At 44.6% G+C, this 15,669-nt stretch overlaps 1 protein-coding gene across 5 annotated transcripts; it reads left to right on the top strand.

The window, feature by feature from the left end:
* The first annotated feature begins 1,543 nt into the window (after nucleotides 1-1,543).
* rab40c (RAB40c, member RAS oncogene family) lies at nucleotides 1,544-14,785 on the top strand. Of its 5 annotated transcripts, XM_046414826.1 has the most exons (8): nucleotides 1,544-1,927; nucleotides 2,663-2,741; nucleotides 2,816-2,991; nucleotides 8,559-8,619; nucleotides 10,635-10,695; nucleotides 10,776-10,853; nucleotides 12,496-12,718; nucleotides 13,656-14,785. In XM_046414826.1, exons 3-8 carry the CDS (start codon nucleotides 2,850-2,852, stop codon nucleotides 13,928-13,930), a joined length of 840 nt encoding a protein of 279 aa, XP_046270782.1. In that variant the 5' UTR covers nucleotides 1,544-1,927; nucleotides 2,663-2,741; nucleotides 2,816-2,849; the 3' UTR covers nucleotides 13,931-14,785. The 5 variants fall into 5 exon arrangements, with proteins under 5 accessions (XP_046270782.1, XP_046270781.1, XP_046270778.1 ...); XM_046414825.1 differs by lacking the exon at nucleotides 2,663-2,741; XM_046414822.1 differs by having other exon boundaries at nucleotides 1,545-1,927; nucleotides 2,592-2,991.
* The last annotated feature ends 884 nt before the right edge of the window (nucleotides 14,786-15,669 follow it).

The raw sequence follows: 15,669 nt of genomic DNA on the forward strand, positions 1-15,669 counted from the left end.
TGTTACCGCTCAGAGTTAATGGGATTTATTTAAGCATAAAGTGCGATGAGAGTCTCCCTGGGCTCTGCTGCAGCATGCACACATCCAGCCTTAATCCTGGGATTGGTCCTTTACACACACGGTATGATTATTAATCCAAACTGATCTGTACTGCAGAGTGGTTTTCAAGTTCCTGCACAACTATGACAATGGAAATTCGCACTCATTTTTATCATGACAGAAGCTGAATCTCATCTTGACCTGAGCAGTAACATTTCCTGGAACAAGTGACCACAGAACCCAAGGTTCCTCAAATAAATCAGACTAAGGTTTAGAAAGCTTTTTTAGTCATGTATGCTGCAGTGATTACACATGAGTGGCACAGTGGTGCCGTTATCAACACCATCACCTCGAGGTCCCTGGTCTGAACCCACCAGCCCGTCTGTGTGGGCCCACCATGTCCTCCTCATGGCTGCTGCGACTTCCTGCCACGGTCCAGAGACACAGCTTAGGTTCTGCTAACATGTATACATGCAGCTTATGGTACACAAAATGCCTTTAATGTTCTTGTTCTCGCAGAGGAAGGAAATAACATTTATGGGTAATAAATGTAAAACTGAAAACCATTAATGAATCAATCGATCAGCGAGTGCTTGTTTCAAGAGTACATACAACCGTGAGCTCCTGCAGGATGAAAGGATCCCGTAGACATAATGTTATATCCCAGTCTGGCTCCACTCTTACTCTTACTCGTCGTATTATCTTTAATGAGCTCATTCAAGATGTTGCTGCCAATGCAAAGTGTGTGAGCCTGTTCTGCCAAATCTAAAGCGAGGTGAGTCAAGATGTTACACAAACAGCTTTGACACAGATGGCATCAAACACTCAGCCTGCTGCTGCGCATCTCATTTCATCATGTCATTCATGCTGGAGAAATGGAGAAAAACTACAACATTTTTATTCCACGCCAGTCTTTTGCATAACAGTGATTTAAAGGAGAAAATCACACCAAGTCTGACATTTTTATCTTTGAATTCTTGTTCGTTTTGATTATGTTCCTATATCAGACTACAAATTCTTGTGCAATAAAGAAACCTGGGTTTTAAAGGAACAGTCCAACATTTCGGGAAATATGGTAGACATAAATCAGCTCTTTTAGACCATTTTTCATCATGTATGTATGCTCGGTGGTGACAGATTTTATATTCTTTTACCACGTCTAAGAAACCTTCCCAAAATCACCCAAAATTGTGTGTTTAATCATGCTTAATTCTCTCTGAGAGTGCCGTAATTTCACTATCAGAAAAAAAAGACGTTCAGAGCTTTTTATCAGAGCTTTATTTAATCACGGTTCATCCACACGACAACATTCTTTGCCATTGTTCTGCGCGTATTCAGAGAGAAATGAATCATCTTTGTTGTCCCATTGCCCTCACCATCTGCGTGTTGTTGACAGCAAGCTTTGATGGACGTTTTGTTTAGCCAATATATGCCTCTTTGTAGGCCCTCGTGAAATAAGCGTCCAATCATTGAGCAGGAAGGCGGGGTTTGGAGCCAGAGGGCGGGAACAGAGAGGAGACGGCAGTGCGCTGTGGAGAGCAGCCGATCTGTCAGTGTTGTTGTACTGTGCGGAGAAGCCACAGCTGTGATTATGATTGAATATAATGGAGAAAAATGGAAGGACCGCGGACTGAGATTACTGAGTACTTCAACGGAGATTTGGACTGGACGTAAAAATGCCACCGCGTTTTGATCCCACTGCAGCTGTCGATATTTTGTGAATATAACCCAGTGAAGTTACAGGAATCTTTGTCCTCCCGGACTGAAGAAAGACAAGGGGGCCTGAAATTACACCGACGTCGGTTAAAGTTGAGCTGCGGGCTGCGCAAGCTAAGTTAGCAGTTAGCTTGCTGTGAAATACCAACAGTCTTTTTTTATCCTGTGGGAAGTAAGTTTCTAACGGGTAATGCAGCGTTATGTCTGACAGTGTGATGCGTGGCATGACGCATAACCAGTGTCTTTTAGAAATGATCGTCTCTGATGGCTGCTTTGGTAACATTAGCGTCAGTGATAATAGCTAAGCTAGCTGGCTAGCTCTCTGGCAGGACTAGCTTGTTGTCCCTTTGCTGACTTAGCCAGCAAGCTTCTCTTAACTGGGAACAAAAAGACAAGAGTTACACCGTACAGGTTTTTTGTGTGTTTGCTTAATCGAAAATATATCTCGACAGAGACATCTGCTCATAAAATTTGCAAAGTGGTGACAGCCACCCATCTTATTATAGTTACTGTTCCAGACAATAAGCATGTTTGCCTTCCCCAGGTAGATTTTTGCCACCAAGTCTACAAGAGTCATACCGTCCAGATACGGCTTTAGTAAATCTTTGAATGTCTGTTCTCTTACTCTTTAATAAATGTTAATCTGTCATTAAGATAGGGGGGATTTGGCTCATAGAGGAACATTAGCCTCTGACTGTGGTTACACCTATTTATAACCTGTCAGCCGTACGTTTGAAACACAGGACCAGTTGTTTACCTTAGATAAAGTTTTTCTCTCACTGAATACCACATGTAACCAAGCTTATCTACAGCAATAAGGATGTTTTGCTTTTCAGAACCAGATTTTTTGGCATCCATCTGGTTTTTCAAGTGAAACTTTGTTGTGAGACTTAAAATTACCGACCAGGCAGAACAAGAACTTTACGCTGGTGGGCCCCCATTCAACAAGTTCATGGGATAACAAACATTGCCTTTGTCTCAGTCTCGTGAGTACAATATCACACGAGGTGGTTACCCATCCCTTTGTTGACGGGGGAAGTTTACAGTCACTCCTTTTCAGCCTCCGCTGCACCTGGGCTCAGATGTGAAACACGATGGGCAGCCAAGGCAGCCCAGTGAAAAGCTACGACTACCTGCTCAAGTTCCTCCTGGTCGGAGACAGCGATGTGGGCAAAGGAGAGATCCTGGACAGCCTGCAGGATGGTTCGGCCGAGTCCCCGTATGCTTACAGTAGTGGTGAGTCACTCCAGTCTCAGCTGATTGTTGGCTCAGTTTTGCCCTCTTGTGATGATGATGATGATGATGATGATCTTCTCGTGTTGTGTCATGCTTGCTCATCACAAAAGTCCTGAACATACTAGCTGTGCGTTTTGCTGCATGGAGAATTCACAATGGGCTCTTTGACAGTCAACACAGCGCATTCACATGGCAGCAAGTCAAACACTCATGACTGTATGTGCATTGTTGTTGAATTAGTGGATAATTTCACTTGCTAAACAATCGTTTTCATGGCTTAGAGCAATAAACTCTGAATATTTTCCAATCTGCGTTCTCTCCGGTATGATGGTGGTTCTTCCTTTTCCTTTACAGCTTCAGTGTTGCTAAGGAAGCTGCTAACCTGAATATAAAAATATGCTTTGGTCATTATATTTGATCTGATTGGAGGCTGATTAGGTATGACTGAAAGTATGCAACCCACACCCATAAGAAATCCGCTGTTGTGAACATTACTGAGGCAAACTAATTATAGTCAGCTCCATGGGTTTGTTAAGAGTAGCTCCACTTTGCAACACCAGCTCTTTTAGCTCCATCCGCCCTGCTGTGAAGGGGAAGGCGGGTGGAGGAGCTCAGATCACCTGGCTCTCTGGCTGCTGTTGCTGCAGGGCTGACAGCCGCTGTCTGATCACTGCCTGCTGCTGCAGTAAGCTGCTGAACTCACATCCTCACACACTCCCACTCCCACCACAGGGGAGCTGAGAGAACAGAGCCGGGCATCCAAACTGTTGTGATTTTGCCAGTTTTAGCCCATGTAATCTAAATCATACAGACATTTCTGTTAACCATTTCCTTAGATGTTCTGTGTTTTGTTTTGTTTGTTTGTTTGTTTTAAATGCTCCGGTGGTCAGTGGATAAGTCACTGAAAAGACAGTTAATTCCCAGATATTTTGATAATTGATTTTTTGTTAAAGCAAAAAAATGTCAAACATTTGTTGGTTCCAACGTCTTAAATGTGAGGATTTGCTGCTTTTCTTTGTCTTTATGACGGTAACTGAATAGTCTTTGGGTTTTGAACTGTTGGTTGCACAAAAGAAGCAGTTTGAAGATGAGGACATGTGATGAGCATTTCTTACATTTTTTTTTGACATTTTTTAGACTAAATGATTAATTAATGAAAATAATCATCAGTTCTTTCCCACAGATCGAGACTCACTTTGGCTTATTTCACTGCATTGCATTCACAAATTGCCTCGTAATATGTTGGTACCTTTTCTAAACCTTCTAGAACAAAAAGCCCTTATTTTTAGATGGTTTTGTTGTTGCTTTCCTATTTTCTCTTGTATTTTCAAATAATTGGCAGCTTTAACTGCATTTCCTCAATGCAAAAGAGTGAATAATAAATGTCTAAATACAGAAAAGCCCTTTGGGTAGAGGTAAATCCATTTGGTCATGTCACTAATGTTAATTCATACTCAAACGTATTCAAAGTGCTTTATCATAATAAACATCCTGTTCTTGTTCTTACTTAGACTCAGGCAATGTTCAAATGTCTGCAGATCAGTTTTAATGGTGGAAGGAGGTGAAACTAGAACCTCCAAGCGGCTTGAAAACACAATTTTTCAACACTAAAATGAGAACGTATTCAGCTCAGTTACTAATTACTTTACTTCAAAGTAAAAACATGCATTTGTTTTAGCAAACGGTCCTCAGCAGAGATGCAGTCATTCCCTGAGCATCAGAGGACTTCCAGCTCCTCCCCTTTAGGATGAAAGCAACTGGTCATGAAAAATACATCAGTGAGTGGAGTGACTCCCTTTTCACCAACGCTTATCTAATGAGGCGACGCCGCCTGCTGGCATTTGGCAGCGAGACCTTTCCGGCAGGTCGTGTGTGTGAAGTGGTCATCATGACGAATAAAGTGAGCTGAAGAGTTGCTGGTAGTTTCTTCGTTGTGGTTGAAGACTTGCGCTGCATTCCATTTCCCTTGGACCTTGGAAATCTACATTTAAAGCATAATGTTGTCAAATATCAGCACAAGCAGAAAGTTAATCTGTAAATATTTAAACCATAAAAGAACTGTTTAATGATTCAGTTCTCTGGTAGTAACTTCTCGAATGTGAGGATTTCCTGCTTTTTTAGTCTAAATGATTAAACAGTTTAATCATGAAAATATTTGGCAGCTTAATCAGTAATGAAAAAGAATTATTAGCAGCCTTAATTTGGAATTCTTAGCCATGATACCACATAACTGGCTGACCCGAGATAGAAGTCGACTCGTCACTTAGCGTTTTCAGTATCGTGTATCCTCAGAGCTGAGTGTTCGCCACCTCTACCTCAGCGCTTCTAAACACCAAGCCCACAGAGAGGCTGTCGTCCTCCTGAAGACAAACTGTTTGGCAGCCTGGCCAGCGTCTCTCTACAGCAGGAAGATGTCCTAATTGATTCAAACAACTTCAAAAGCCTTCAGACGGCTTCATTAAATATGGAGGGCAGAGTGGAACGCAGCCGAACGTGCTTCAGCTGGGATGTTTGTGCAGACAGAAGCTCCGCTATTGATTTCCATCCCTGTGGCAAAGAACGGTTCGCATGGAGGGAAGGGGAGTGCTTGTGAGGAACCTAAATATTTTAAGAGGACAAAATCAGGACAGAAGAGCAGATTTTAATTGGTTGACATTGTCCTCAGGCTGTGATCGCTTCCCTTCCTGATTTGGGACAGTCAGTAGGTCCATCTGTCACATTTCCTCCTCGCTGATCAGACATTGTGTGCTTTATTGATCATTAATTAGTTAACAAAATTCTTAGTCCGTTGTGTTGCTTTTACGAATGTTGACATGAATTTTTCACACTGCGATAAGGTTTTGAATTTCGCAGTCGGTTGACGTTTACCATCAGATAACGCCGGCCCAGGAGGAGTGAAGCCAATTAAAATGCAAAAGCAGGTTGAAAAGACTGACTGCGAGACTCTTAAATCTTTTTTTTGTTCGTTCAGCAAACACGAACAATGGAATATTCCCCAGGGGTCGTGCAGGCACGGCGGCCCATTGTTCCTCTGTAGCAGTGGACTGGCTCAGTTGACAGTGGCATCCATAGACGACAGTTATGGCTGGATGCAGGCCAGCTCACAGATAACCCCCCACGCCGCCCTCCTGAAGCGGAGAAGCTGACCCTGGTCTCATCCTCCGGCACACACATGCTGTTCACTGTCACTACAGAGCCGAGCTGTAGCTGCAGCCTCGCGTCACATTTTCTGCTCTTTGCTTTTCTTCCCTCCACGTCATACCCGCAGATGTATTTCATACTGAGCAGTATGCCATGGTTACACCTCAGGTTTACGTTATTCGCCGCTGTTCTGGGTTCTCTTCCCGTGTTGTGTTCCTGCATTACGCAGCTGTACACTGCATAGCAGGCTGCACCCAGTCTGATAGACCAGATGTCTAGCTTGTCCACCCGATTTATTCAACTCCTGTCCCAAGGCCATCGTTTGATGCTGGAGCAACCAAAATTAACACCTTTTTTCAAACTGGTCAACTGTCCGTCACTGTCTGTTTTTGTCTTTCAAGAACTGGATTAATGAGATGCTGACCGAGCAGTCTGCTCAATGCATCCTCACAGATTTCTTCAGTTCATTTTCTGGAAAATGTATTAATAACAGATCATTACACGTACTGCAAATGAGGATTTTAGACGCTCTGAGGCTCACTGTAGTGTTGTGTGTGGTGACAACAACATCTACTCAGAGTTAAATCAGCATCTTTCTGCCAGCGTTTCATCTGAACGTTAGGAGCTTCACACAGCTTTGAGTATGAACAGCAAAGTCGGCCGACTCCCAGAATAGAAGCAGCAGAATTCAGCTCAGACATCAGAGACATCAGAGAAGATATTGATTATCTGGGAAAGCTAAGTGAGCTCTGGAAACGAGCAGAGAGGAAGCACTTGGTACGAATCCCCACACTCACTCCAATTCAATTAGTTGAGCCTGAGCTCAGCACTTCGGCTCAGCAGCAGCTTTATGTTGGCTGGGCAATTGGAAGAAATTGGTAATGTTGTTATCCAGCAGCTGCTGCCTTCCAGAAGCTCGTGCAGTCATGTGGGAAAGTCTGAGAACTGGGAAGACGTTGCTGTAACACTGCTGTTCCGTCTTTTTTCCAGGACTTTTCATGTTTCATTTTTCCAGTTAAAAGTTCTGTGTATTCACCATACGTTTGGTGGTCTTCGTTGAGCTCCATTTTACAGTACATCATTATTTGAATAACCTAATTTGAATAAGGGTTTGTGCAGTCAGTGTTTGTCTTTATTTAAAAACAATACACTTTATTGATAAAGAATCCATTAATTTAAAACTTGGAGAAATGCCAGTGATATTTTAAAAGATTGATGCTGGTCTTATTGTGTATTTTTAAAAAGGGCTCAGGTGTGTCTGAAAGCAGCTGGTCACTGTAGCGTTTATCAAACTCCTTTGTTTGGGACTGTTTTCACTGAACAGAGTGGCTCATTGGTGTGTTTTTGATCATATTTAGGCAGTAGTGGAGTTTCATGGACAGTCATTCATAGTAAGAAAATGGCTGGCTTTACTCAGAGGTAGCCGGTAAATACAAGAGTTAGAACCAGGATTTGTTGTGTCCTGAGCAAATTAAATCTCTTGGTGGAAACGTCACAGAGAAAGCAGGTAGCTGATTAGCATGTCGGGACACAGTGAGGCACAAGAAACAAGTTCTGCACAATCGCACATCAAACTGTTCTTTAAAAAAAGATCTTAAAGGACATGAAAACTCTGGTTATCCAGTGATTCACCTGTTTGGCCTCAGGTGGTACCAGACTCAGTGGGAAGCACAGGAAGCTGGCGAGCAGACTCAGGTGAACGTGTGGAGGCACGGAGCAGCAGGGCGACAGGTGTAGCAGTCAGACAGGTTTGTCGGAGAGGAGCTAAACAGAGATGTGTTTACTGCCTGAGGCTGCTGCCTCCATTCTGACCGTTAAAACATGTTTGTTTTCTGCTTTTACTTCTCACTTCTAATAAGCAGTTCAAAAGTTACTCCTCCATTGTCCTCATGGTTTCAATCTCAGTAATTAAAATACTAAAACACAAACACTGAAGTGTTCTTATGTATTAATGATGTTTTCTGTCCATTATTCTCAACTGAACTGAAGGGGACCAGATTTGACTTGGGCTCACATACTGAACTGGTGACTTTGACCTTGGATGTCCTCCTTGAACCCGTGCTGACTGTATTGATCTTGTAAAACCTTGAGCAGCCTGACGTGTCCTGTGAAGGTGTTCTGTGTGGACTGGGACAACAAGTGTGTGTTAATGACTGTGGAAAACATAATGACATGATGGAGTATTCCTTGCAAGCTGAAACATCTCCACTGTGATATGTTTTCACCCTTAAATAAATCTAATCACAGCCTTCTGCCATGTGTTGTGGGGAAATTAACTCTTCTAGTCACCAGAATTCAGTGTAAGTGGCTCAAATAGGTGATGCGTCATTTTGTGGAGCAGCAGCTCGTCTCTGACTGCGTTGTTGTGATATTGATTGATGCATCCATTTGCCTGACGCCTGCCTCTGCCTCCTCTCTCTGTCCAGGTATCGACTATAAAACCACCACCATTCTTCTGGACGGGAGGAGAGTGAAGCTGGAGCTTTGGTGAGCACACGTCACTGCTGAATGAACGACCTGTTGTTGTCTGTACAATAGAGTCATTGCTGCTGTTTTTCTGGCATGCGCTCTTAAGTACCTCCATACAATACTGCAGACCTTTATGAGTTTGTTCATCCACGTTCTAAACAAATCATTCCTCAGTAATGCAGTCAAACCATTTGGTTTTCATCAGCGTGAGATTTCTTTCAAACCTGAAGGAGGTGAATGATATCATTTGTGGTGCTCACAGCATTGACACCTGAGCAGCACAACAACATGAACAGCATGTTGCTTTTCAGTGTTTTTAGCACAACGAGGAACAAATCACAGCTCAGACTGTGACTGGAGCCCTGCAGTCTCTCGGTACGTTCATAAAGGAAATGCTTCAGGATGAGCACAGACTGACCCTTTAACCTCTGAAGTCAGACTTGTACAAAGTCAGACTGTGTAGCCCAGCTTCATTCAGACCCACAGTGCTTAATGAATATTTCTGTTTGATGAAATGATGCAGCCATAAAAAACAAGAAGTCTTGAGTCTGAATATTTCACTCAGTACAAACATCATAGAGCTGCAGAGAACAACATGATGCAGAATGTGTCTGGTGCTGTCAGACAGTGAGAGCGACTCAAGGGAAAACTGGGAATTCTGTTTGTCAAGGGCTTACGTTTCCAATAATACACATCACGTTTAAAATGAGAAACATACAAAGAGCAGAATACATACAAAGAAGAGAGAATATAAAGAGTGTGCGTCGTCCCAAACGGGCGAGTCATAACAGGCAGAAAGATCTCGCTCCATCTGAGTGCTGCCTATCGTTACATACCTCACGATTAATCTGGGATCAGTGAGATGCAGGAGATATGTGTCTAACTGTCGTTTAAGGCACAGTGCAGCGTTCGGAGAGCTCTGTTTGATGGAAGTAGGTCAAGGAATTTAACAACTCGCGGGAGAAGCGACGCCCCGTCTTCCCCTTGGACAGAAAAGTTGAAATGCAGCGCTGTGATGCAGAATCGTCTTTATTTTTGCTGCGTCAGTCTTTCCTCGTCTTCTCGCCGTCTCGCTGTTGTTTCACCGTCTAAGTGTTGTCTTTCTTCTCGCTTCGCCTCGTCCACGGCTTCCTTGTCATTTCTGTCTCTGTCTCTGCCATCTGTCTGTGTCTCATGACTCCGTCTGTGTGTGAGGTGAAAAGCTGAGAGGATTATGTCGGTATTTTTAAGGAACCGACCACAACATGTCTGCTATAGAATTAAGGGTGAAAACCCCAAGTATCATCATAATACAACATATTGAGTCTTTGGCCTGACGTCACAAAGTCTGCCACAGCAGCCGGAGGTTGATATGAGACAATATGAACCAACACAATTGGGTGCTTTTAATTTATTTTATCAGAGGTGGCACAAAAATAAAACTGATAATCGGTAAATTCAAATTATTGAATCTGATAATCTGCCCAGTTGATAATCTTTTTATCCCTCGTTCAGTTCTGGGTGATAAACTTTGAGTCAAAGGTCACAAATCAGAAATATGAACACAATGCTTCCTGTTGATTTTTTTTGAGTTGAAATAAAAGATAAAAGACTTTTTCTTTGCACACCAAAGGCTCATTTCTCTTAGACTTTGTTTCATTGAAATTCACGTTGGTGAGCAGTTTGCTGAGGTAATCCAGCCGTCCATCATGCTGATTGAAGTGCGTGATCGTAGTCCTCCACAGGCTCTTTGGTCGTGCTGTCGAGCCTCAGGTGCTTGGTGCTCTGTCAGTCCTCTGTGAAGACACTGAAGACGGCATGTTTGTCACTGGAAATGATTCAGTGCAGTCACACATCAGTATGGGTTCCATTTCACTACCTTTTATTGAACCCTTTTCAGTCTTGGTGTATCGATGAGTCTGGACTCGTGGATGGTTGGTGGTAAAACTGTGGGCTGGTGACTCCAGTTGGTGATGCTGGTGAGGAAGGTACCTCGTGGCAGCTTAACAAAGCTGAGGTGACCGTTTGTGTCTTCTTTTCCTTTGTGTCTTCAGGGACACGTCGGGACAGGGGAGGTTCTGCACCATCTTTCGCTCTTATTCCCGCGGGGCTCAGGTGAGGAACAAACCTCTCAGGTAGACTAAACTGAAAATGATTCCGCCGTGCAGGAAGTAAAGCTGCTCGTCTCTCTTCAGGGGATCCTGCTCGTGTATGACATCACCAACCGGTGGTCCTTCGACGGGATCGACAGGTGGATCAGAGAGATCGATGAGGTGAGTCTGATGAAGGGATCATCACTGGGGGGGCAGCTGAAGTCCTCCTCCCAGACGCTTACAGAACTGACTTGTAGAACGAGAGGTGTCCCGCATCAGAGAGCGACATGTTTCAGGATGTCTTTTGGTTTTAGGGCTAGTTTTGTGTTTTTGTCTTCGTTTGATTTTATGTTTTAGCTTTCAGACTGCAGCCGTTTGGAAAATGTTCCAGTTTCTAAGATGAGACAAAGGGTCAATAGGAGTGTGTGTGTGAGACTCTCATCGTGTCCTTCCTGCTAAAACAAAAAGGATGTCCGTGTGTGTGTGTGTGTGAGAGATATTTTGGGCCTGTGGAATGTATGTTTCACTTTGGCCTTTCCTGCTCCACCTCCACAGATGTGGTTGTAGTCGTTTAGGGGCAGAAATAAAGTGGAGACAGAGCGATGAAAAGTGTGTGTATTATTGTGACTCACGTTTGAACATCTGCAGATTTTTGGCGTTTTTGTTAAATAAATGAATGAACTAATCAGTTATCAAAATAGCTGATGATTGTTTATTAAATCTATTTTTCCATACGTGCTGTATATTACATGAAACTCACGTGTAGCCTTCATCATCAACCCGGTTAGTATCCCACAAATTTAAAAGAAAAGATCATGCTGAGTGTTTTTCACTGTCAGAGCTTCACACTCACAGGAATGTCCCACCCAGTTAGACTTTCAGTCATCTGATTATCCGTCCTGAGGACAGAAGCTCAGACTGTCCATCCAGAGACACGAGAGCCTTTGACAGATCAGGCACTTTCACATCAGTGCATCTTAAACCTGCAGTATTTGCTGCTCCTCATTTCTCCACCACCGTCGCTGCTGCTGCTGCTGTTTCCTGCATGACTGTCGCTGCCGGCGGGACGAGACCCTCTGAGGACGGACTGTGAGGACGGACTGTGAGGACAGACTCTGAGGAGAGGCTGACGAGTGCTGACAGTCAGGAGGGCTGAAGGAGTTTGGCTTCTTGCTTCCTGAGCTTGTTGGATTGGTCACTTTGTTTGACTGCAGTGTCCTCTTTTACTTTCTCTGTCTGATGCTTTTGATCAGCACATTTTTCTGTTGTATTCAACTTTAAATCAGTTCAGGAAAACGTGTGTAAAACTGCTTTGTTGTAATCTGCGCGTGAAAATGACCTCACTGGCTAACTCCACTGTTTCACAACGTAATCCAAGTCTGCAGAAAGCCAGGATCCCAAAGTGATTTGAGATGATGTTATTTGCACCTGTTTTTAAACTGAAATCTTCACTGTAGCTGCTGAGCTCAAAGCGGGAGATATCACATGGAAACAACAAGGGCTGTGATTGGTCAGCTGGGCCGCTTGTGTTTTCCCCTTCAGATTTCTGATGCTGACAAAGAACATCTGTGCTGCAAACCTGCTCACCGGAATGGGCTGCTTTCTGCCACAGTGAATGACCGAACATAAACAAGATTTTATTTATTTAAGATTTATTTATAGCTGGTGGCTTTTCTGAGCACGCAGGCTCTGTTAGTGCAGCTCTACATTACGGCTCAGTGGAAGCGAGCAGTCACTGAGTGGTTCAGTGTGACAGAGCACATCCGTTTTAAGGACAACTCTCGAGCTCACTTCTGTCCTCTGTTTGATCTTCCCTTCCCAGCATGCTCCTGGTGTGCCCCGAATCCTCGTTGGTAACCGTCTGCATCTGGCCTTCAAACGGCAGGTTCCCACTGAGCAGGCGAGGGCGTACGCCGAGAAGAACGGCATGACCTTCTTCGAGGTGAGCCCTCTGTGCAACTTCAACGTCATCGAGTCCTTCACAGAGCTGTCGCGCATCGTGCTGATGAGGCACGGCATGGAGAAGTTCTGGAGGCCCAACAGAGGTGAGTGGACGGGCGGCCGGGGTCAGGAAGCACAGCTGCGCCGCGAACGAAGCCAAAATGTCACGACCACAAGCATGTGTGCTTTAACACAGTGGCTTTTCAGGCGTCCAGTCGCCATCACGTGACTCACACTAAGCTAATTAATGCTCCCTCGTTCCTGTCAGGCTTCCGTCTGCCTCAGCTGTAATTATTACAGAGGAGAGCAGCAGCAGCAAGTGATGAATTCATGATGAACTCACGCTGACCTTTATTTGTATCTGACTTCCATATGCTAAGTAAATCTCTAAAACACCTCATAAATAGCTACTTTTAAGTTTTTCTGTCATTTGGAATCGCATGTTAGCAGCAGCGTTTATTTTTAGTTGCTTAACATCACAGTGTGACCTGACTGTTCTGCTCTTACAGTCTGAGCGTGAGGTGTTTTTATTTGACGAGTCAGATGGTTCAAGATAACAGATTTATATGATTAACATTTTCTTGCTGTGCACTTTGGTCAGGGAATAAACTGCATAAACACTGAAAACTGGACACGTTCGTGTGCAGGCGGTTGTTTTTGTTGAGAGGCTGCTGTGTTTGATGAGCTGTTCTGTCTGTGCTTCTTCTGTTTTCATATATGCTGCACTTAAATATGTTATGATTGTGTGGCAGCCAGGAGAGATTTTTACCTCCTGTGAAATAAAAATAAATAAGAAATGCAGTCCTCAGTAGCCGGGGTGTCAGCCAAAGCCATTTCTTTGTAACTGCCATTCTAACACTCTGATTAGTGTGTGAGGATGTGATGTTGAAGCCCAGTAAGGAGTTTGTCCCATTTTAGAGTAAGACACTAATTTTGTTTAAATCTTAAATCAGCTTTTAAAGTTTGTGTACAGTTTCAGTATGGAGTACGTGACCTCCTCCTCTTCTTCCTCCTCCTCCTCCTCCTCCTCCTCCTCTGCAGTGTTCAGCCTGCAGGACCTCTGCTGCAGAGCCATCGTGTCGTGCACTCCGGTCCACCTCATCGACAAGCTCCCGCTGCCCGTCGCCATCAAGTCTCACCTCAAGTCCTTCTCCATGGCCAACGGCATGAACGCCGTCATGATGCACGGACGCTCTTACTCGCTGGCCAACCCGGCCGGCGGCTCCAAAGGCAACAGCCTGAAGCGCTCCAAGTCCATCCGTCCGCCGCAGAGCCCGCCGCAGAACTGCACCCGCAACAACTGTAAGATCTCCTAATTAACGGCGGGGAGGAGACGGAGGATCTACGCCGTGGGGTCAGGAGACAGGACGCTGTTGGCTGGAGGAAAAGAGCGCATCCCTGAACTGGGATGATGGATAACGTATGAATGAGGACTCTAACGGGCTCTCAAGCTGTCAGAGAAGGACCACAGATCTGAATCTGAATCTCACTACCATGAACCGCTTTATTCACTCCTGACTGCCGGAGTGTTGACTACGTGTACAGAAATCTCTCACCAACTGTCTGCTCCACGTGATGCTCGCCACCTGCTGTGTCTGCGCATGGCAGAAGTCACCTCAAGATCACGTCTTCACTTTCACGTCTCCTGTCTGTCGGGTTGTAATTCCACCCTTTTCTGTTCACGCCTCAGTTTATTTGCTATCTTAATGACCAATAAGCTAACGACCGGGACACTAATAAGCTGGCGGTTTGAACCTGATCTCCAGAGTTGCTCGTGTGCCTTCAGCCTCAGATTTCTTGGGTCAACATAAACAAAGTGTGAGCATCCACACACACAAGCTGTGTTTTCAAAGAGTGCAGCAGATTTTCTGTAAGCACTAAAAACAACCGCGGATAAGAAGGTGCACAGACGAGTTCCCGTGAAGCAGTCCACACGGCTGCCTGCTGTCACGGGGGATTAAGTGATGCTTGTTGCCATGGATACCACTATTTAAGGCTTCTCTTCCTTTTGTGATATTTATTTTTAACTTTGATTTGGAAGAAGTTTATTCAGCGAGGTAAAACTAAGCCAAATGTAAACAGTGTGTTGAACGTTTCGGCCCAAGGGCTTCTGGGAGTTGTAGTCTGGAGATGAGGCGGAGCAGGCACCCCAGAGTCACTCTCCTACTCCTCCTCCTCCTTTCGCCTCCTGTTCCCTTTGTGCCAAATGTCCAGGGGGTCCTTCTCTTCCACAGCTCACCTGTCCTGTCACACCTGGTCCTTAACGACCCCATAGTCACGCTCCACTCACACGTGAACTGATCCATCGGAATATGTTGAAATAGACACAAAGCGTTAATGGTGAGTCAGGGTTTCTGTTGTCCAGCCCAAATCTGGGAAAGTCTGACTTATTGAAATAATGTTTGGTGAAATGAAATCCCCGTGAGTCAGTCTGAATTGATGGCTGATTGTCTGCCGTCAGGTGGGTTGGTGCTGCACGACATCAGTGGTCTCCGTTAACCATTTAAAGCTCAGTGAACAGAGACAAGTGAGATTTCTGCCAACGCTGCGAGTGTGTGAGCGATGAGCGAGTCACAGAACTACAAGTCAGCAGCTTCTCAAGGACAAAAAGCTGAATATTTTGGGTTCGTGCTGCTTTTTCTGTTTTGTGTCATTTTATTTAAATACGTCTACGTGGGCTCTTGCAGGGAGTTAATTTTCACTCGTCTGAGTATTTGTAAAAATAAGTGACGGATCGTTTGATGATTCGTCAGGGTTGACGTCTGAAGCCTGCAGATTTGAACACTACAGAGATGTTGTGTGGAGTATCACTTCATCTGTCCTGTGCCAAGTTTTAAACCCAGTAAATCTAAAAACGCTCTCGTGTTGAAGCAGCCTCTTCGTGTCGTTTTGCTGCGGTGCGTGTGGCGTCGGCCTGCCCTCCCTGCGATCGAGTCCACTCGTGTGTTTTCCACACGTCGCTTTCAGTGTTTGTCGCGGAGGAGCGTGAACCTGCAGCCGTCTGGTGTTTGGGCTGACGAGCGTCAACACAAACCAGTCGGAGGGGCTCAGGTGA

The sequence above is a fragment of the Scatophagus argus genome, chromosome 16 (assembly GCF_020382885.2).
Source record: "Scatophagus argus isolate fScaArg1 chromosome 16, fScaArg1.pri, whole genome shotgun sequence".
Taxonomy (NCBI): Eukaryota; Metazoa; Chordata; class Actinopteri; family Scatophagidae; genus Scatophagus; species Scatophagus argus.

What these genes read in the sequence shown, in the direction of transcription:
- rab40c (XM_046414826.1), top strand. Translation starts at nt 2,850, where the DNA reads ATGGGCAGCCAAGGCAGCCCAGTGAAAAGCTACGACTACCTGCTCAAG. An exon ending in CCCGTATGCTTACAGTAGTG is followed by an intron (nt 2,992 to 8,558) that starts GTGAGTCACTCC and finishes CTCTCTGTCCAG; the next exon opens with GTATCGACTATAAAACCACC. An exon ending in GTTCTGGAGGCCCAACAGAG is followed by an intron (nt 12,719 to 13,655) that starts GTGAGTGGACGG and finishes CCTCCTCTGCAG; the next exon opens with TGTTCAGCCTGCAGGACCTC.